The sequence below is a fragment of the Cucumis melo genome, chromosome 8 (genome assembly GCF_025177605.1).
Source record: "Cucumis melo cultivar AY chromosome 8, USDA_Cmelo_AY_1.0, whole genome shotgun sequence".
NCBI lineage: Eukaryota > Viridiplantae > Streptophyta > Magnoliopsida > Cucurbitales > Cucurbitaceae > Cucumis > Cucumis melo.
The window spans coordinates 31,331,826-31,355,629 of record NC_066864.1 but is presented as its reverse complement, the minus strand read 5'-3'; the positions used below and the strand labels follow the sequence as shown (position 1 = coordinate 31,355,629).

Sequence of the window (23,804 nt, the reverse complement as noted above, 5' to 3'; positions counted from 1 at the left end):
TTTCTATGTCCATAGTCATTATGTCATATCGACGACCAAATTTTATGGAGACGGACGATATGTTCCTCCAGTTTGAGGACGATTTAGATAATAACATCGCAGGAGGGTCATCATCTGTGGGCGACAATACGGGTGAGTCTAAGAATTTTCTTCATTTTAACTTACAAATATTTCATGTTCTTTTTTCTAACTTTATATGTTATTGTCTATTTATTGAGCAGGGTCTTCTTCTCAACAAACGACTCCGACTCCTAGGAGACGTGCGCAGTCTCGACTCTTGGAGTTAGAGCGCCACGTTGCAATAAATGGGCGCATTCCGATGACGATCGCCCCTGGAGCGGAGAAGCCTATTTCTCCACACGCCGTTCGCTTCAGCCAGGCGATAGGCGTGTGCGTGCGAAAGACATTTCCCGTCCGCTGTCTTAAGTGGACGGACGTTGGGAGAGAATACATTGAGGTCGTCAAGGGCGACCTCCAGGTAATTAAATGCACTACACATTTATATATGATTTCATTTGAAACATATCTAACTTTAGCCAATCTAATGTGTTATGTTTGTAATGTGCAGCGATTCTTTGTGCTTGATTTCAATGATCAAGCAATGAACAGGTTTGTTGAGCATCAGATGCTCACGACCTTTAAAGAGTTCCGGGCCGACTGTCATAAACATTTCAAAAAGTACAGCGACCCGGAGGAGGCTCGTGCCAACCCACCAAACGCATTGGTTGGACGTGATGAGGATTGGCACTTCCTCTGCGACCATTATATCAGCCGTGCATTCCAGGTATTTGTCATGATTAATTATGATAACAAGTTTTTATATGTATAAGATATAAACAATATAATTGTTTTAATGCAGGAGCAATCACGGACAAACAAGGCTGCTAGACAGAAGCAGCCTTACAATCATAGTAGCGGGTCCAAGTCGTTTCTACAACGACAGTATGAGCTCGCTGAAAGAAGAGGGCAGCCGGTCGATCGTGTGGAATTGTTCCGGGAAACACACGTTCGAGCTGGGACATTCGTGTCGCAAGCCGCCGAGGATGCGCATGTAAGTTATACCCTTATTAATTATCCACTTTTATTATATATTTTTGCGCGTTACCTAACATAATTTTTAAATTTGTTGCAGAATCAAATGCTGGAACTCCAATCCCAGCCTATCCCAGAGGGTAGTCAGCCACTCTCTGAGGATGAGATATGCGATTAGGTGTTGGGTAGACGACCAGGCTACTCAAAAGGCCTTGGTTGGGGACCCAAGCCGAAGGCTCTCAGAACGGCAAGTGCAAGCAGTTCGTCGACATCTTGTTCGCAGTCCACACAAAAAGAGATTGAATTACAAGCTAAACTTCATGAAGTTTTGGAACGGATTGAAGTACAAGATAGAAATCACCAAGCATTAGCTTCACAAGTGGAAGCTATGAAAAAGATGATTGAAGACCTAACTCGTGCACAACAGGGACCACCACATGATCCCTAGCTTCATTATGTTTATGTTTTTTCTATATTGAGAACTATATTTTGTTGTAGTCAACTTATTCGTATTATTAATTTTAATTCTATTTTTTTAATTTGTGTTTGTATATTTATTAATTTATTTTAATTTAATCCAAAACGTCGCGAAATTTTTTTGAGCAATCCGAACATCATTGTGAATGTTTGAGCAAAATATTATAAGGAAAAAAGTAAAAATAAAATATTTTAAAAAATATATAAAAAAATATTTCCCGACGTAATGAACGTCGGGAAAAAAAAGTCAGAAAACAGGTTTTCCCGACGCCGGGAGATGCGTCGGCATAGACGGCGTCGGGAATAAGGTTTTCCCGACGCCGTCATGCCGACGCATATCCCGGCGTCGGGAAAGGCTTTCCCGACGCTGCTTTGGTACGGCGTCGGGAAAGCCTCTCGCGACGCATTTCTCCCGACGTGCTTCCCGACGCCGTTTTGTACGTCGGGATATCCTTTTCCGACGTTCTTTGCATTTTCGCCGACGTATTTGTGCGTCGGGAGTACCCCCGTTTCTTGTAGTGATCTTCTTTACCGTAGTGTTTTTTTTCAAACACATGAAACTACAAAAGCCTAAAAACCTACTAAATGTACTTTAAAGTTAGGACCTATACGTAAAATAATAATAACTTTTATACACAATCTTGAAAAAGACAAGTATTAAACTTATGTTTTATTTATTAGAGACGATTTTCATTCCCATTAATCGGATGTGTTACTACAATTAAGGAATAGAATCAATTTTTTAACGAAAAAGGGAAATAATAACTACGTTATTAAGAGCATAGTAACTATATATGACAATAAACTATTTAATTTGTCTAAAAGAGTTTAAAAAAATGCGGTGAGCGATCTTCAGTCCGACGATCTCCGCTTGATGATTAAAATAGTAATACTAGTTAAGTGTTTAATTGCAAACATTTTTTTAAAATATATATATTTTTATGAAGAATTAAAAAAATTAAAAAAGAAAAAAGAATTTAAAAAAATGCGGTGAGCGTGGATCGAACATGCGACCTTCAGATCTTCAGTCTGACGCTCTCCCAACTGAGCTATCCCCGCTTATTGAAAAGGAATGAGGGAAAAAAATAAGATAACTCTCATATGATGATCTTTTGATGATTGAGTAATTCCTAATTTAATAAAATAATAAGTTGAATGTAATCTCTAATAGCCTTGTTAGAGAATGCTTTTACACTAAAATCTAAAATGAAGTGTTCATAGGCTAGGTTAGGTCAGGTTAGAATAGTTTTGGTCTTTTTACACACTCTTAAAAAATTATTTAAAAAAAAATACTTGGCCTTCATATTTGAGTCTTTGACACATTCCCAATTAAGCTATCTAGCTGCATGCTATAGGTGGTTTGTGCTGTTTCGTAAATATAATCTTTATCGCTCTTAGCTTTAAAAGAGATTGATCAAATAAAAGATTCAAATGAATAATAGTTTTTTCCTCAAAATTTTCCTAATAATTTAAGTTTTTGTTTACGATGTTCCATCTCAAAATTAATTGAAAATAAGAGAAGTAGCCCGCTATCTTATAAGGACTGTCTCTTTAATTTTTTCAACGTGGAACTCTCAACATCTCAACACTTTTATTTTACTATCATTTTAATTCTGGAGACATTTTTTTTTATTTTCTAATCGTTTGAAAAAATCATACCTATTTTTTCAATTAAACTTGTTGTCTAAGTTATTCATCTTATTTGAAAAATACATTTTTCTTAATGACATAAGTAGTTTCTAAAGCTAGTGGTTGAATATATAAGAAATGTTAGATCAATCATAAATTGTCACGCTATTTATCAATTAATGATAAAGTTACAAATAATTGAACTTGAGACTAAGTAAAAGTTGACATATTTTTCAAATTATAATTGAATTCATAAATTGGTAAACGCCGATGATGTCATATTGTTTTCATGTTGACGGTCTGATCAAATTACTTATTTTAGGTCTAATAAAATATTAAGATTTGGGCTAAAGTTAGATTAAGCTACTTAGTTCAAAGGCCAATTAAGAACCAAATTCAATTAGTTGGGCCCAAGGGCTAGCTAGTACATATATCAACAAAGTCCAAGCCTATAAAACTCACACACGCAAAAAGGAAAAATTTATAAATAGAAAGTTCTGCGTATTTGATGGGTTAAAAAAAATTAGACTTTCATAATATTCTCTCACCTTTTAGAAGAGTCTCACTCCGGAAGCTAATTACTTTTGAAGATTTAAACTCTTTGAAATACAGACATTCTTCCAAGACTTCAACTTTAAGAAGGAACATCCACGTGCTTAATTTGCTTCCATACATCAAATGTATGTGTGACGAGGAACATGTATTAGAGATCAAACTACACTCACAATAAATCTATGGCAACACAAGTTCAACTCCACGAAACACGATTATCTGAAAACTTCATAATAACACTCATTCCTTTTTTCAAATTTTAGATAACATTTTTTAGAAGTAAATAAAGGAAGAAAATAATATGCAAAATGATTTTATTTTGATTTTTTTATCTGAAAATTGTTTTGCAAATGACGCAATTTATATCGAATATAGATGAAACTTTTAGACATCTTTTATGTCATGTAATAAACTTAATTTATTTTTTAAGATTAAAATTTGTGTTGCGTAATTTATTATAAAAAATATAATATTACTATTGAATAAGAAATTTTGGACCAATCACAAATTGTCATGTCTTTTACTAAATTAACAACAGAAAAATAAAAATAATTGAATTTCAGACTAATTAAAAATTAACATGTGTCCAAATTGAATTTGAAGAAATCGACTGATAATGTCAGGTTCATTATGACCATTGGCTTCTGTTAAAAAAACTTAATTTAGCAAGATGCTAAAGCTTAATTTAGCCCGATGCTAAAAATGACCCAATTCATGTTGTTGAGAGCATTTGTTTGGTTCATAGACCAATCAAGCTCAAACCTATAAAACCGACCAGACACCTTTATAAATATAAGAGTTATGGAATATAAAATATTAACTATGAAAGGTCGAGGTAATTTTCCAAAGAGCCAGAAGACTCCCTAACTCTTAAGGATACAAATTTTCTTCAAAAACTCCAACTTCAAGAACATCATGTGCTCCATTTCCTTAAATTAAGTGTAGACATTCAATCACATCACATCAAATTAACATAAATACAATGTCAACACAAAGTTCAACTTCACGAATTAAAATTCTACGGAAATCTCGTGTGAACAATTATAAAATAAAAAATTAATCAAATTTTTATATCATAAACTTATTTATGGATAAAATGTTGTCAACTATTATTTAGTGACACCGACAAATTAAGTAAAGAACTAGGGGGCTTGACCCTCCTCCTTCAATTTTATGTTATTTATACATTATATATTACATAAATTTAAATAATATCAATATCGGTAGCTAGCCTAATATAGTAAAATTGTCTTCCAATCTCCATTTTTCTTTAGATTACTTTTACTAAAATATAAATCTGTCATCAACCAAATTAATGGATATGCCAGTTTAGTGAGTAACCACAAATACTCATGCTTTACAAATATAATGTAAAATAATTTTAAACAATTCTATAAAGTAGAATTCAAATTCTAAATATGCTACTAAACACGTACATATATCAAAACATAAAACACACTCACATTGTTTAGATTCTTTACCGTAAGGAAGTTTAAATACCAACATCTTTAAAATGGAAGAATATAAGAAAGTAAACAAAAGTAACGTATAAAAGATGTGTTTATGCATAGGGTATAGTGTTGGTAGAAAATGAGATGAGGTGCCAAAAGGAAGAAAGAAGGGAAAAGTAGGAGAAGGCATTGAAAAAAGTTGCATCTTTATATCCAAAGTCTTGCAAAATTCTTGACCTTCATGACCAGAAAACATTGAGTTTGAAAAGATCATAAACAGGTAATTTCCAAGTAGATTCTGATTATGAGAGCAAATTTGTTTTGAAAGTCATTTTCATGCTTGACAAAAAAGGACAATTTCAAGTCCCATCATTTTATTAATTATGTTACCAAAATAGTGACTTTATAAACCCAACGCGCTATCTATCAAGACCAATTCTTCACAATCACAATGAACGACCCTTTTCTTATTTCCGACCGTATTCGAGATATCATTGAAAATTTTAAAAGTATTACAATATAATGTTCGAATAATACTGGAGAACACAAATAAAATCGTAAAAAGTGAAAATTTTCTTTTGTTATATAGAAGTTTTACTATTTAAAATAATTATTCTGTTCAAAACTAAGGAATAACTCAATGACTGCAAATGATATTTCATTCTTTTTTCTTCTTTTCCCACTTCTTTCTCAAGTATCAATGCATATTTATTTAAGAAACAAAGAAATAAATAGGCTCTCATTTCCGATTAGTTTTGAGTTACTTTTAATTAGTCAATCAAACATAAAAGAAAATAATAATTACAAGTTAGATAGGTTGTGATTTTTCTAACTTTTAAAATGATTGATGTAACTTACGAAAATTTAAAAATAACACCAAATACACTTGTAATTTTTGTTGCCATTCTTATTTATTATTTTGATCATGTTGGATTCATCATCTTTCTTCCATTCAAATTATAACTCTTTATCACATAATGAATCCAATCTAACTTGATCATGTTGGATTGATCATCTTTCTTCCATTCAAATTATAATTCTTTATCACATAATGAATCCAATCTAACTAAAAATACGAAACATTTGTGTCAATTGGTTTTCGATTAATCGTGTCATTTATTTTATTTTTTTTAAAAAAAGTAAATTATATTTATACTTTATTATTTTTCGCAACTCAATTTCAACTTATCACGTCTTACATGTGAAAAGATTGTTTTAATTGTTGGATAATAAATAAGAGAATAGTTAAAAATAGTAAATTTGACCAAATATAAAAAAGTTTCAAATTCTATCAATGTCTAATAGACAGACATCTAATTGTGTCATTTTGATAGACATCTAATTGTGTCATTTTGATAGACACTCATATTGTATTTAACTGATACATTGATATAAAATCTCCCTAATTTATAGACACTCATTTTGTTTTATGTTATAAATATTTTAGTTTATTTTACTATATTTAAAAATATTTTTAAATAAATAATTAAAAAAAAAAGTTGAAAATTGTATTGTATATAGAGAAACATATTTTCTAATAAATAAATAATAAGTTGGAAATGATTTAGCTTAGGTCATTTGGGTACATCCAAGATTCAATCCATAAAGTAACTTTTATTTATTTGAACCAAATTTAAATTAGTAGGAATTAGATTGGGTTATGATCATCTTTTCCTAATGCACTTACCATGCTAATCATCTAATTAATTTCCCAAAAATGCTTATCAAATATTTTCTAAAATTATTTAAAATAACACAAACTTTGAAAATATTATTAAAAATAGATAATAAAACAAGCAACTCACTAATTTTAATTAAAATATATATATATATATATATATATATATATATATATATATATATATATATATAGTATAGGTTAATTTCTAAATATAACTTGAACTTTTTCGAAATTGAGAATTGGAACCACCGGCTTTCTAGTCACACATTCAAAATAGTTAATTAGGGTAACAACAAAATTAATATACTTATTAATTATGATTAGGGTGTGTACATATATAATATATATATATATATATATATATATATAATTAAATGAAACTTGGTCAAGAACGATTGGCTTTAAACCATATTAAAATATTCGTCACACCAATGTCGGTAATGCTTATGTTCCTCCATTTGTTTCATGATTTCATTCAATTCTTAATTATTTTTCCCCCCTTCGATCAAACTAAATCAAGAAAAGAGATTGTATGAGATTTTTAGTATGACACTCAGAATTCGAATCCTAAATGTATTTGATTGTTAGAGTTATGTTCATGTATTTCGAAGATAGTAAAATTTAATATAGTTTCATAAAAATCATTAATTACTAAATCATTACTATTATTTCAATTTTTTTAATAATATTAACATAGGTAAAAAAATTAATTTTTACTTTAATTAATTTTGAATATAAATCGACCCAACTTCATTCGTAATACTAAGAACTTTTTTCTTAACACGTACATGTCTTTTTTTTTTTTTTTTTTTTTTTTGTGAAAGATAGTCAAATTTTTTTAATAAAAAGGTTGAGAAAATTGTTTGATTTTTCATTTTCAATAAAAGGTTAAATTATTGCTTTATTAATATAAATGGAAGATATTTAGAGATGCGACATGATTTTAATCCGTTTTGAAAATTTCTTATCCTAAGGTAGTATGAGAAAATATTTATTCCAATAGGTTAAAAAATTACTTCTCTAATATTCCAATTGAAAAGCATATTAAAAATCTTCTAAAATAAATCACATTACAAATATTTAATAATGATATGAAATTTATAAAATAAAGCAATATATAATTTAATCATGTTTCAAAATGGCAAATAGTAATCTACTCAATTATTGAAGTACATATACCCTCTTTTTGTTCATAAACTTGACCTAATAATTATTTTTTTTCATTTTCTTTCAAAATCATTCGTACATACCTGGATTATTACACATGTGTAGTTTTTTTCTTAGTTATACAAAAAAGTGCACAAAATTAGAGTCAATGCACCAAATTTTTGCCAAAATAAAATCTCCAACTCTATTAAAGAGTTTCAAGTTGATTTATTTAAAAAAGTTAGGGTTTTTAAAGAGATATAATCATATTATTAATTATAAGTGTTATAGAATATGATGTATCAAATAATTATGGGTAAAAACGTGTTATCGTAATATAAAAATATATAAAAATTATCGCTTAATTTGTCTAAAATGTTAAAATACATTGTGAAATGATTAAATTACAAATTTAATTCTCTATAATAAAAAAGAAAATACTAGAATTTATTTTTTTTGGTTCGTTAAACCTATTCTACTCTTTTACGTTCTTATAAAATCTTCATTAATATTTTCTCACTATGTTAAAAGACTATCTAATCTAAGGGTCCGTTTGGTTGACCCTTAGTTTATAATATTTTTAAGAAAAAATGTTTTTCAAAAAACTCACATTTGTCTAAACTCATTTTTTGTGAAAATTGGTTAAAATACACATAAAAAAATAGTTTTAAATAACTTCCAAATATTCTAATTCTTTGAAAGTAACTTATTTTTTAAATTAAACACATAAAAATGTACTCCAAAACCCAGGATAAATTATTATTAGAAATTAGGGTGATTAAATTCTAACTTTTTTTTTTTTTTGCTAATTACCAAATTAAAAAGAAAAAAGAAAAAAAAAATAGGAGTTTGATATTTTAGGAAAAAAGTTGAGGGGAAAGGAGGGAGTTGTGGTGGACACAAGCTGGACGGTTTGAAGTTTGAAGTTTGACCAAAGAACTAAAATTACCGAAAAAACCATAGTTTTCCGACAAATACGGAGTCTCCACATTTTCAGTTTCACAAACATTCTTTTTTTTTATTATTATTTCCTCTTCTTCCCTATCCTATCCTTAAATGAATCAACATAACACTAATATTCCTTTTCTATTTCTCCCAACTCTTCCTTCAATTCTTATCTTCAATTCAATCTATACTCCTTTTAAAATACAACTACTCTTGATAATTATCTATTAATATACTCTAAACCACCAACTCTTCATCTATATAATTCAACTAAAAAATAACGCTATCTCACAATTTACTACTTTACTAATGCAATGACGTGACATTTAAATATTTCTCATATTATAAATTTAAGCATAATTTAATTAGAAAGTAGATAGTCTCGTTTTTCATTAGTCTAATTGACTTAATAAAAAATTTAATTTAAATTACACTAAAGATATAAAATAACGATCGATTGTATTAGAGTTGTGTTTATATTAAAATTTAGAATCTTAGTTAACATAAAACTATAAATAATTAATTAATATAATTTAGACTTCAAAGGTATCCCTTCATGTGAACATTATTATTATTATTATAATCATGCTTTTACATTTTTATTTAAGTTTCCCCTCACTCAACGTCAACCCTTGTCTTTCTCCTCCATAATCATCTCATCTTGTAAGAATATTAAATAACATCTTCTTTTTCCTAATGTTGAATCTTAAAATGATTAATCCCCAAGTTCAAACCTCAAAATTTAGTGTAATAAGGACAATAAAATATTCCTTTATCTGAGTTTAGTTTTGATTCTTAATTTTCTAAAAATAAGCTACAAACATCTCATACCTTCTAAAATATCTAATTATTATTGTCTAGTGTTTACTAATATTCTAAAAAATAGATCAAATTTTAAATACAAAAAAACATGAAATTATTTTAGTTATTTGATTTACTAGAGGGTTTTATTTTATTTATTAAAATAGAGTAAGAATTTCCCATTTAATAAAATAATGTGAAGGAAAGACCAAAAATTGATTGGATTTCGTTGTTGAAGAAAGAGAGAAAGAAAGAAAGAAAGAAAGAAAGAAAGAAAGAAAGAAACTGGAATTGGAATGTAAAGTCTGTCTTTTTTTATTTATTTTCTCTTTCTTCATCTTTTATAGTTGCAAGTCTTCCTCAAATTTCTGTCTAACCTTGCAAATCCCAACTGTCCAACCGCGTCTTCAAGAACCAGCTCCGAAATCTCCATTAATATCTCTTCTTTCCTTCATATACCCATTTCAATTCAATTGTTCTTCCTTAAACCTCCATCCCTCTTCCTTTCTTCTTCTTCTTCTTCTTCTTCTTCTGTTTCACCCAACAAAAACTACTTCAATCCTTTTCCATTCAAGGCCATGGTTGTGGCCACCATGCCGTGGCTTTCTAGCTCAATCAAAGGCACCACCAATCAAACCCTTCAATTCTTTTTCCAGGATAAATCCACTCCTCCCACTCTCCGTATTCTCTGTTTTGACACTGCTAAAACCATGGCAGCTCTTATTTCTCTTTACCGTTCTCTCTCCGACGACGAGATTTCCAGGCTTCAAAATGACACCCTTCGTTCTAAGGGTGTTTCTTATCTGAATTCACGAGATGAAGAGTTTCTTCTCAATCTCGCTTGTTCCGAGCGTCTTGAGGAATTGAACAATGCTGCTTCCTCTGTTTCTCGTCTCAGCCGGAAATGTGCTGATTTGGGTCTCACTCGATTCGACCTTCTTTTCTCTGATATGAAACTTGGTATTTTTCATTCCGTTAAATCTGATCCCGGTTTCAAGAATGTTGCTAAGCTTATTTCGAGGATGGAGAAGCTGGTGCTTTTAACGGCGGAGCTTCACTCTGCTATGGAAGCTCTGACTGAAATGGAGGCGTCTGAGAAGAAACTACAGAAATGGAAACAGTTGGGTCCAAAGCAATTCCCGCCGGTGAATTTTGAATTGTTTGATAAAAAACTCTCGAGTCAGAGGAAAGATGTGAAGCATTTCAAGGAAATTTCGCTATGGAATCAGAGTTTTGATTATGCCGTTGGAATGATGACGCGATTAGTCTGCTTTATTTACGCTAGAATTGTTACAATCTTTGGTCCATTGGTTCCCGATCAAGCTTGTTCTCTGTATCACAACCCACAGATTCGAATCCTTAGAGACAGAGTATGGAGGTGGAATTTCTACGGCGGAAATCGAAAATGCAGCAGCGACAATGAATATAGACTCGTAACACAATCCGGCCCAATTCCAAAAAAGGGAAAAAAGGAATTGGTCCGATTTCCAAGTGGGATTAGAGCTAAAGATGATATCGGAATTGGGTGCGGTGAATTCAATTCATCGACACCGGCAAATAACAGAGTATATACATCGGCACCACCGACGACGGTGGGGGGATCAGGATTGTCTATAAACTACGCGAATGTAATACTATTCGCAGAGCGGTGTCTACACGCGCCGGCGACGATAGGGGAGGAGGCACGTGGGGAGCTGTACGAGATGTTGCCGGCAGGAATAAAGGAGAAAGTGAGAGCAAAATTGAGAAGAAACAATTGGGTGAAAAGAGGAGAAGGAGCAGAGGAAATGGGGAGTGGCGGCAATGGGCATTCACTGGCAGCGGGGTGGAGGGAAGCGGTGGAGGAGATGTTGGGGTGGTTAGGGCCGTTGGCTCACGACACGGTGCGGTGGCAATCGGAGAGGAATATGGAAAAACAGAGGTTTGACACGAATCCGACGGCGTTGTTAATGCAGACGCTGCATTATTCGGACTTGGAGAAGACGGAGGCCGCCATTGTGGAGGTTTTGGTGGGGTTGAGTTGTATATATAGGTATGAGAATCCCCGGCCTCAATGTCGTCGGAGTTCTGATCACATGTAAAAAAGAGAGATTGAATTGGGTTAGTTTGGTAGTTTTCATTGGGGATCTGTATTTTTTCCTTCTTCTTTGTCATGATTGTAGGGTAATTAATTTCCAGAGTACGTTGATTGATTGGATTACTCCCAAGGAATATTCACCTTTTTTTTTTTTTTTTTTTGACATAATCTCGTCTTAACATCTTTTGAGTTGATGATTGATTATGTTGGTTGAGCATTTGATAGTATATAAAGGAAGCACAATGAGTGAAATCAAAAAAGAATTCAGAATTATGTGTGTTGAAGTGGATGGTACAAAGTTGGTGTTCATTACTTAACTATATCTATAGTGTGAAGTCATGGATAAATATTCTTTCAGGTTGGACAAAAGGGGTATTGCTCTTGACAACATCACAGTAGATTATGGTTGGACTCTATCAAACAATATGACATGTTTAAATAGAAAGATTGTTGAAGAGAGACTCCATCATTTTTTGTTTGTTTGAGACAACGGTTTCTAAAAGATAATGATTGTTTGATGTTTGTTGTCTCAAAATATGATCCATAGTCAGAACTTTATTGATAACTAATAAGCTTTAGACAAAAAAAAGTTGGTTGATTGAAGAGATCGGACAAAAAGACAACTATTTGAGGAGGCAACTTGGTGTTAGAAACATTTATTTGAGCCATAATGGTTAGAATATGACCATAGTCCATTGATTATGGCTAGACAATTAGTATAACAACATTTTTTTTACTAAGAAGTTTTTTAGTAAACCTAGAGGCAAATCTATACCAATTAAGCTATAAGGTAAATGATATCGTATGGCAGAATTAATAGTGTATGAAATTGAATCAAACTAATAATGTTTAGTTTGTTTCAATTCTTCCTTGCATTTCGAACTAAATCAAAATACAATAGTTTGATCGGCCAACCAACTTATATTTAGTCTAACCAAGTTCCATTTGTGTGCAATCACATTTTCAAATAGAATCCCACCTCTTGAATTCTCTCTTTGTTATTGGTAAATTCGTTATAATACTAATTGGTTTTGAGACAAGAAAGTATAAGCTTGTTTAAAAAGGTTTAGAACTATAGACAAACACACCACTCGATTACTAACACTTACATATGCTATTTAGACTATATGATCACTTTTCTCATAACATTTTTTTTTTTAATCAAGTAGATTGCATGTTAAGTGTGACTTGGGCCTAATAAGTCCACTACCATGGGCCTTAAAACCAAGAAACAAAAGTAATTTTTTCCTTTTTTTATTCTCTTCTTTTTTTTTTTTTTTTGATGTTATTAACCTACTGGATATATATTTGAAATATTTCCACAATTTTTCTACGGTAAAAAGAGATTTAAAATAATTAAAATTATGTTTAGAATGATTTGAACCTATCAAAAGTTATTTTTAATCAGTTCAAATTCTTTTCTAAATATGCTTTAATTAAGATAATTTGTTCACAACAAAAAATTACATAACGTTTAGTAAAATCTTTTTCTTTATCTTACAATACTTAATATTAGATTTGGTTCGATCAACGATTCGTTGATACTCAATTTACTTGAGCCTACATTTACTCTTATATTTGACCTTTTTAGGTTTGTTTGTGGCCAAATTTCACACTTGGCAACATATTGAATCAATTTTTTCTATTACTATTAATAGCAATTAAATATCCATCTCTTATCTAATCTATTGCATTTTCTACCAAAGTTTTTCTTATCGTATATATAAAAAAGAGAAATTATCAACGATAAACATTTTACAAAATATTTTTACATTATAAAAGAATCAAGTGTAATAAATTATCTTTTAATAATTTTATTGAAATGCAAGTAGTTTACCCATTTTTTCTATTTTTAAAAAACCTTATAAAAAGAACTAAGACTTTGTTGGGATGTAAGAGTACTCTTTTTTAGTGTATAAAATTTGTTTGGAAGGGATAATATTCTCCCATTATAAGATGTTGCTTGTGAAATTACAAAGGGATTATTTTGTTTGTTTGTTTTGTTTTAAAGAAAATAATATTTTTCCTAATTTTTGTGTGGGGCTAAAAAAGTAGAAAGTAGATGCTTGTACACATATTTATCACTCAAAAAGAATTTCTATATTCAAATGTATATGAGAGATTTTCAACTTCTAACTTCTGGATCAAAAGGTTTTATATGAATGAAGATATGCTCAAGTAATTATTTATATTTAAACACCATCTAATACAATTATTTATTATTATAATGGTAAAACTTATAAATACTATAAAAATAAATTTTAATGACACTACTAATCAAGACATTGTGTCGTTAAAAATAAAAAAAAGGAGTGGGATAAGGTAAATTATATTGTATTGATGAAAATAAATATACTAATTTTTTCTTCAATTTCACGTGAGCGAGCTCTATATCACGGTTTCGAACTTCTCAGACGGTTATTTTGATTTATTTCTATAAATACATATTTTCTCCCTAATTTCTCGTTAATTCATCAATCCAACCCCAATTTTCATCAAAATTCTCTTTAAATTTCATTTTGACCGAATTTTTCCCTATCTATTCTGCCATTTTTCTCTAAAAAACTCGCAGTCTTCTTTACTCTTCTTCCCTCTCCATTATGTCATTTCTCTTCCCTTTAATGACAAAAGATTCTTATCCAGTAATAGACAACAATGACACATTTAAATTGTCAACGTAACAGTATTAATGACAATATATTCATGTCGAGTGATAGATAACGGTGACACATTTAAAGTGTCAGTGTAAGAGTATTAATAACAATATATTTGTGTCAAAGTATAAATAACGGTGACTCATTTAAAGCGTCAATATAATGTTATTAATGACAATATATTAATGACACATTTAAAGAATCAATGTAAGAGTATTAATGACAATATATTGGAGTTGAATTATAAATAATGGTGAGATATTTATTGCGTCAAAGTAAAGGTATTAATGACACAATTTTGGTATTATCTAAGCATATTAATGACACGTTTTTCAAAGTATCGTTAAATTGCCTTTCTTGACGGTAGCTTCAATGACGTAAAAATTGTGTTGTTGAAAGTTTTTATGATGCAAATTTTGCGTCGTTAAACCCAAATTTGTAGTAGTGTTAATTATGTCCCATTCATGGTTTAAGAAATTCTTAAAAGAAAAGATATTTTTATTTGTATGTTGTTTTTGCTTTGAATTGCCTTTCATTATAACATTTTAGCATAAAAACAACTTTTTTTTTTTATTTAATAAAACAAAGACGATGATACTAAAAAAACTTCCACAAAACTATACACATTGTTTAGCGAATATCTTTTGCATTGATGAAAAATATTTAAAATTTTAATCATTACTTTTAGTTGTTGGATCTTTCAAATATGAGTCTAAAGTAGGAGTAATTGAAAATTATTCGATGGAGAAGGGAAATATATATTTTAGGAATGTATATAAAGGAAGAAGAAGAAGGGCAAAAATATAGAAGAGGTGTTAAATAAAAAGGAAAATTTGGCAAAAGGATGGCATTTCCAACTTCAATAATTAATGTAAATTCAATGAAATTATTATTCAATCAATACACAATTTTCAATTGTTATAGTTTTACCAACAAATAAACTTTATCCTTTTTTCCTACTTTGTTTTTATAATGCAAATAGAAATTAAGATTAAAGACCAGAGCTAAAAATAAACCCAACAATACCAACTAATCTTATAATTTTTCTTTTTTAAAATAGCAAAAGAAAAAAAAAGACAACATATTTTTATTTTATTTATTTTCTTCTTATAAATGAAATTAAATTATAAGATAATAACATAGTAAACCACTCGTGATAAGAAGAAGAAATACACTCTTATGAGGAAATAAATCATATATAACAACATCACTTAACAAGTAATTAAAAAAATCATGGCCATTATATTTCTTAATAAATAATATTAATTTAGTATTAATTATTCATTCAAAACTTTTTCTAAAAATAATTTAATGGAAATCAAGCATATTTGTGGTTTAAAAGTTAGATCTCTTCTAAATGCATTAAATTTCTTAGTTAGTACAAATGATACTTAACTAGCTAAAAAAAAAATGCACACAGTTGACATGATATTGTATGATCTGCATGAACACTAGCATAAATCATAACCTTGTTGAATATGATATACAAGACAAACCCACTCTTAAATGTAATTTTTATATAATCAAAATTAATTTTAAAAGCTTAAAAACGATGTTGAGAGTAATTATTCTGATGTGTTTCAAATCTATACAAAAACTTTATTCGTTAATCAAAACAAAATAAAAAAAGATTAGGTCCAAGTTCACGTGCATGTAACATAATATGTTTTAATTAAAGACATTGAGGAGTTGACAACACATCAAAGGAAAGAAATGGTATTCCTTTTGATTTTTAATTAGTTTAACCCTTAAAAGAAGTCTAAGCTCAAACTATCTATTTTGAAATAATAAATTAGTAGTGTTTCAAGCATTGAATTAGATTCAATTTTAACTCTATTCATCATACTTAACCTACTATGTGAATGTAGATGAACAAGTTCAAAAGTTTATTTCAGGTACATTACAAACAAATTTTGAAGTAAGAAAGTTCAAGTGTGTCCACGCGAGGTATTTGGATAACGTTATTTTGTAGAGTTAAATTTGTGTTGACCTTGATTTTGATGTGATGTGATTCGATTTTTAGTGCTTGATCCTCTGATTTTCTTGGTTGAATGCGTATACTTAGATTTGAGAAAGCAAAACGGTTGATGTTCTTGAAGTTGAAATATCTTAGAAGAATGCTTGTATCTTCAAAGAACTAAGTCTTCAAATATGATTAGCTTCATGAATTAGGAGAATTTTTAATGATGGGAGGAACCTCTCCATGCATTTAAAGTATAAAATTTCTTTAACCCCACTAATGAAGAGAATTTTTCTGTTGGATTTCAACATTGTTTAGCGTTTTTGACATAAATTAAATATATTTTTGGGTTCAATTTGACTTTAGACCAAATAATAATTTTAATTGAAAAAAAATAATTAGTTTGATCCAATGATGATGATGAAAAATACTTGGGCATCAATGTAATGAGTGTTTTATGTTTTTTTATTTCAATTTGGAACACATGTGACTTTTAATTCGCTTCAAGTCTCGTCATCAACTTGGTAAACAATATGACAATTTGTGATTGGTCCAAAAAATTTTATTCAACAAAGCGTTTAATATGGGATATAAATTTATTTTGAAAAAAATCAATTTTTATTTGTCAAATTCAAATAACTAAGCTTATACAAGATATTGACATTAGAGAGATAAAAGTGGTTCCCTGCCTACCTCAATGAAAACATGAAAATTAATGTTAAATTAACATTTAGCACAATTTCCCAAAAAGAAAAGAAAAAGTAATTAAAAAAAGAACCCATTGACGATTCATTAGAAAATAAAGTAAAAAGGAGCATTATTTCAACCTCTAAATTCTTTAGTCAATGAAAAAAAATATATATTTTTACTAATTTAGCTATGTCCATAAAAAAAAAAATTTGACAATTCTACTTGTAACATCTATTTCGGTTATATATTTATATTTTAAAAAATTAAATTTACAAACTCCAAAATTGGACTTTCAAACTTGTTATAATCTTAATAATTGCTCAAAATGAAAAAGAAAAAAAGATACCATAAACTTTACCATTATTACAATTCTTCAATTATCTTATTGAGAGTCCATTTCTTATATTTGTATAAGTTTAAATACTCAATTTTTATAATTAAATGTTTGAAAGTATAATTGCAATTTCAACACCATTTTAAGAATGATTCAATTTATCTTTTGATAATTGAATTTCTCATCCACAAAATTTTAAGTGAATGAAAAGATGAAGAGTGTCAATTGTGACAGTTAGAAAATCATTGTTGCTCTAATTAGTGCTTATCTCTATCAAACATTCCAATATCAATTCCTCTTTCCCATTTCAGTCTCATTCTCCTTTCAATCTTGGAAATTTGTTTAGGTTATTTTTCACTAAAATTTAATGGTTACTTTTCTATTAAAAGAAACAATCCTACCTAAAATCTATTATTTTTTCTTTCTTTGTCCTTAAAATTCTAATACTTTCAAACATACCCCTCATTTTAATTTACCTTGCTTTTAATTAATAAATAAATTAAGTCAATTGAAATATATATATATATATATATATATATATATATATATATATATATATATATATATATATTTTAAGTTGGAATTTTAAATTTACATCCATTTTTTTTCTTTTAAAAAGATATAAAAAATAAATAGGAAAAATCAAACCATTTACAAAATATATCAATTTCTTTTTCTTTTTTACATTTATTAGAAAAAAATCTTAACCGTAATTTTATTATTACTTCTTTGAGTTAAAACTTCAAAGTCTCACTAACTGTCAGTCATTTACAAGGTAAAAAAAAAAAAAAAAAAAAAAATTCCAAAAAGAATAAACAAAATACAAAACCAAAATTGCTAATGATTTTTTAGTCGTCACTAATTACTAATTAGCATAATTAACAGGAGCTTTCTCCACTAATGGACGTAGACGTAAATGACCCAAGAAATTCCCCCACCGCGCCGCCATTACTTCCGCCACCGGGCGCTTTCCACTCATCGGCCACGCCAATTTCTCCGTCCAAACACCGCACTACCTGCCTCATACTCGGCCTCTGCTCCGGCTCATTATTCGAACACATAACCCCTAACTTCAACACCATCGTCACCTCAACCTCGTCGTAAACTCCCTGAATCTTTGAATCCACGACCGACAAAACCTGCCCTTCTCTGTATTTATCCCAAACCCAATCCACCAACGTCATCTCCTCTGGCAACGCCTTCATCTCCACCGGCCGCCGCCCACATGCCACTTCCAGCATTAAAGCCCCAAACGCGTACACATCGGAGCTCGTCGTTGATTTCCCTGTTCTTGGCAGCTCCGGTGCTAAATACCCCAAAGTTCCGACCACCCGAGTCGTATCCGGTGCCGATCCGTGTTCGTACACCTTTGCCAGCCCGAAATCCCCTAATTTTCCATTTAATTCGCCGTCTAGTAACACATTGCTTGCCTTCACGTCTCTATGAATCACCACCTGTTTATACCCCTCGTGAAGATAAAGCAGAGCAGAGGCAACTCCCTTAATCACTTTGAATCTCTGTTCCCAATTCAAAATCGTTCTTGGATCGTCGAATAAGTAATTATCTAAGCTCCCATTCTCCATAAACTCGTAAACAAGAAGCAGATCTCGTTCCCGCCGACACCATCCTAACAACTGAACCAGATTCCGGTGACGGAGCATTCCAATTGTGGCGATCTCCGTCATGAATTCCCGGAGACCCTGTTTTGAATCGTGACATATTCGCTTAACGGCGATTTGGGTTTTCGAAATGGGAAGGATTCCTCTGTATACTTTCCCAGATCCGCCATACCCAAGAAGCTCCTTCTCGCTGAAATTTCTTGTAGCTTTTTTTAATTCTCTGTAGGAATATCGGTGAGGTCCTAATTGAAGCTCCCACTGTTCGATTTCTTCGGATTTTTTGTACCTTCGTAAGAGATAAAAACCCAAAGCGAAAACAGAGATCACAAAAACACTCGCAGTTGTTATAGATACATAAACAGGGAGACTGATTTTCTCCCCTGTTTTCTTCTTTTTGGGTGAAGGAAGTGAAGAGATATCAAGATCTCGAGCTTCGCCATTAATGGCGAAACTCCAACCTAAAATGTAATGCGAGCTTCTAGAAAGTATGCCTGTTGATGCAGTAAATCCAATGTACATTTCTTCATAAAAAACCGATGAAAGATTCACTCTGTAAGACAGAATTGGCTTTCTGGGTTTTGAATTAAAAGGGGAAATCGTAACATGGAGAGTGATTTCATCAGAATCATAATCAATCCAAACTTTAATCGGCTTCCCACTTTGAAGTGAGAGATTATGAACTTTACCCAATTCGTCAAAATAAGCAGCGTGAACAGAGACATTCGAAATCAAGCTGTTTAAATCAGTCCCTACATGATCGTTATCAATATCTTTGATCCCAACATCGAAGATTGTATCGAATTCCACAGCGAAGATATGATTTGAAAATTTCCCATAGAAATTGGATTCGTTGAAGAGTCCAAGAAACCTCTGAGAAATACCTTTGAGATCTTTAGAAGGGACAATGGCGAAAGTAAATCCATGGCCGCCTTCGTACTCGGGGATGATGCAGAAGACAAAACAAGTGGAGAAAGAAAAGGCTCGACCGTCACCGTCGCTGGAGGAGTTCTTGAACAGGATTGGAGAGGAGTAAAAGGCCTGGCCGATGATGTTTCGGTAATTACGACTGGTTAGCCTCAAAACTCCATTGCCTTCAATTTCTGCAGATTCTTTCAAAGTTATGTCGATGGATCCATTGAAACCAGGGTAGAAGAGTTGGGTGTAGTGAGAAGATAAGGTTTGTGTGGAGAGAAAAATTAGAGATAAGAAAAAATTGATGAAAAGAAAAGAAGAAGATGCCATGATTGAGCAAAGTTAGGAATGTAGCTAAGCTTTGTTTATTGGTAGATCAAAAAAGTGAATAGGAGAATTATAATCCATAAATGCTTGGCTTGGCTCTCATTCAAGAAGATTCACGAATAGAAAGAATGTAACCTTTTATGGGTTGATAGTCGGAGCAATAAGGTTAAAGGAAACTTCCTACGACTATGGAAGTCCATGTATCATATCAAGTCTTCCTAATTTTCGTTTTCAAAGTAAACTCACCGTAGTGATCATTGGTATCACATTTCACATTTCATATTGGAATTGAGATGTTGGATAATTATTCTACTAAATAAACAAATGAAGTTTCTAACTTTATGGGTATTTGGGGGCACAATCTCCAAAATAGTATTTACAAATTAGTGGTTTTAAATTTTAATAGTTGAAGTTTAGACATCGAATCGAAAGATTCAAAAGAAAAACCTTTGTTTTTCTTTGACATTTCTTCTCTATGTTCTCTTTTCAACTTTTATTTGAGGATTTATCGTGCGATTTCTGACAAGACTGAAAAAAAATAAAATAAAATATCGTTTTGAAGAGAGTATATGATAAAAGATTTTCGTGTGGATTTCAAGCTGAATGAAGGTCTATTAATTCATTTAGAATCTAGTAAGAATTTGACTTTAGTTGACAATTTCTTTTAAATAAATGAGGTTTAATGTTTTTTAGTTCGGAAAATTTCTTTATAAAAAGCTTGAGAATTTTTTTAAAATCAAACTTCAAACATCCAAGGTATTTTCTAATTTAATTTTCTTAGTTTAGTTGCTACCAGTGTTATTTTATTTGAAATTTATTGGTGAAATTGAAATTAATTTTTATATATATATGAGTGTGTATATTTAATTAAGCGGTTTTTAAAAAATATAATAAACCAATAAAATATTTATACTCAAACAATTTTGAAAAAAAGTTCACACGTCCATAATAAGAAATACAAAAAATACTCCCGTCAACATAAGGAGTTTAATTCTATTTTGAGATAAGTGATTTCTAGTACCGAATTTTCAATTTAAGATTAAGGTTTAACTGTATGAATTGATGAATGGATATGCACATAATTAAAATGCATTGATAGACTTATATGAGAGTTTAACTGAAATTGTGTTTATTTATTTTATTTGACTGAATATGTAACTATGAATATGTAACTATGGAGGTTGTTGAATGATGTTTGCATGTTATGTTTATGTCTAATATTAGACTAAGTTTGACTGCAATAGGATTATTTGAACTGATGGTAGTCCTAGCCTAATAGATTAGCTATTAACTATGTTAGTGTTTATTGTGTTCTTCAGGATCACCACCTTTAGACTGATATTGATGACTGATTGACTGTTAAGTGTACATTTAGGTTCAATTTATGATTGATGTATGTTTCTATGAGATCAAAGACTGATATGATTTAATGTATATCCTAGGATACAAAGTTAATAGTTCACTCAGTGAAACCAGTAGTAAGTATTTTATTGAGTATTTTTATATTCACCATTTTTCTACCTTTAACTTTATAGGCAAATGTATAAAGGAAAAGACAAGTAGGCGAGCAATAAGAAGAACCCGTGACTTGCCGTATGGGGGCTCTATGTTCATGCTTCTTCTATATTCATGATTGTAAAAAAAAAAAAAAAAAGAATCTTGTGAACACTTTATTAGATAGGGCTTGAATTAGGTTTATATTTTTTTAATAGTTTTTTTTTCTTGGTTTGCCAAATTCTTGTTTTTTTGATGGTTTGTTTTACGTTTTATTTATTAAAATAAGTATGTTTTGCTTTGTTTTTAAAGTTTGAAAATGTTGTTTATTTTAAGTAATGACACCAACTTAGATATGAAAAGTTGGGCTGTTACACTTTATTATTTTTTCTCATAAGAAATTGATAAGACCCACATGGACAAAAAGAAAAAAAAGATTGAATATGATAAATTTGATTAAAAAATGACAACCATTTCATATATATCAAAAAAGTGAAATTATTTACAAAATATAGCAAGGTCTACTAAATTCTCATATATTCACAAATGTTTTTGCTATATTTTGTAAATAGTTTCAATTTTTTTCTATATAAAATTTTTCAAAGCAATGTCTTTATGAGAAAAAATGACATAAATTTTGTATTACAAGTAAATTTAATTTTTAAAAATTGTCAATTTTCTTCTCAAAATACTTCCTAAAAATATTTCTAGCAAAAAGTTTCTCAAAATATTGCATAATGACGTTTAAGTAAAAAAGAATATAATTTATAGCACAATAATACATAATTGCATATATAACATAAACATAAGTAAAAGACTAAAAGCACTCACGAGCGACCATCATTCTGGGCGTTTCTTTCGAATCTCTCAAACTAAAAGTTATCGCTGATAACAACTATCATATGGTAGCAAGTATCATTCATGCATGATAGTTGTGATCAGTTGGTAGTAGAATTTGATTGTCTTTCTATTTGCTACTATTACAAATGAATTCTTTCCAAAATTTTCGGATTCAACAACTATTTTTATAAACATTATATATTTGTGCTATATTTTTAGTTTATTTTCTAAATGGTACTATTATCTATAAATTTTCATATTTCCTATAAAATTTGCCGTATATATTTTAGCCTAAACAGTACATAAATGTATCTTGTATACAATGATATCAAACGACTATTGAAATGTTATTAAAAGGTTATATTTGTTACTTTTGCAACTTAAAAAATGTAATGACATGAAATCTATTATTATAATTGTTTTTGTTATTTTTGCAAGTGTACTCAAAATATATCTTGAGATAATAATTAAATAAGATATAAATACTAAGCTGCAAGGGGTAATTTGAAAAAAATGGCTACAAGAATTGAAATTTCCTATGAAGTTTAGTAGGATTGGGAAACTTTTCAAAAACCTTTTTCCTTATTTACTTGAATTATTATCGATATATCAAAGAATACAATATCAATTCTCGGGTTTGATAAAATCATTCCTTATAAATATCCACAAAATTATTTATAATAAAAAAAGTCACTATATCTGTTGAAATTTATGTCCTAAAACTAACGTTTTAAATTGAATACTATAATCTTAAATCAAATTCTAAACAATTTATTTTTTCAATTCTATCGTTTAGATTTGACTACACGATCATTTAGATTTGACTACCTCAAATCTAAATGATTTTTTTTTTCAAAATTTGTTACATAATCGTTTAGGTTTGTCTAAATGAATTTTTTCAAGATTCTTTTGTACACGATGTAGATTTGTTTACACGATGGTTTAGATTTGGCTAAATGATTTTTTTTTAATTCTTTTGCTATACGATCATTTATTTTTTTTACACGATCATTTAGATTTGACTACTTCAATCTAAACGATTTTTTTTTTAAGATTCTTTATAAACAACGTAAAAAATGAATAAAAAAAAAGGAAGAAAGACGATAGAAAGAAATCAGATTTTATACCAAATCTAAATAATGTAAAAAAAGGAAGATGAAAAGAAGAAAAACTATGGAAAAAA

General features: G+C 29.9%; 3 protein-coding genes across 3 annotated transcripts; 2 read left to right on the top strand and 1 right to left on the bottom strand.

The window, feature by feature from the left end:
- LOC127150738 (uncharacterized) lies at positions 1-1,571 on the top strand. The gene is made up of 5 exons (XM_051089281.1): positions 1-132; positions 222-478; positions 569-784; positions 860-1,051; positions 1,133-1,571. Exons 1-5 carry the CDS (start codon positions 6-8, stop codon positions 1,208-1,210), a joined length of 870 nt encoding a protein of 289 aa, XP_050945238.1. The 5' UTR covers positions 1-5; the 3' UTR covers positions 1,211-1,571.
- An 8,402-nt stretch (positions 1,572-9,973) lies between these two features.
- Positions 9,974-11,921, top strand: LOC103491711 (uncharacterized). The gene has a single exon (XM_008451775.2). The coding sequence runs from the start codon at positions 10,293-10,295 to the stop codon at positions 11,793-11,795; it is 1,503 nt and encodes a 500-aa protein (XP_008449997.2). The 5' UTR covers positions 9,974-10,292; the 3' UTR covers positions 11,796-11,921.
- A 6,158-nt stretch (positions 11,922-18,079) lies between these two features.
- Positions 18,080-20,560, bottom strand: LOC103490441 (L-type lectin-domain containing receptor kinase S.4-like). Its single transcript, XM_008449938.3, has one exon. It carries the CDS (start codon positions 20,288-20,290, stop codon positions 18,308-18,310), a length of 1,983 nt encoding a protein of 660 aa, XP_008448160.2. The 5' UTR covers positions 20,291-20,560; the 3' UTR covers positions 18,080-18,307.
- Positions 20,561-23,804: the final 3,244 nt, after the last annotated feature.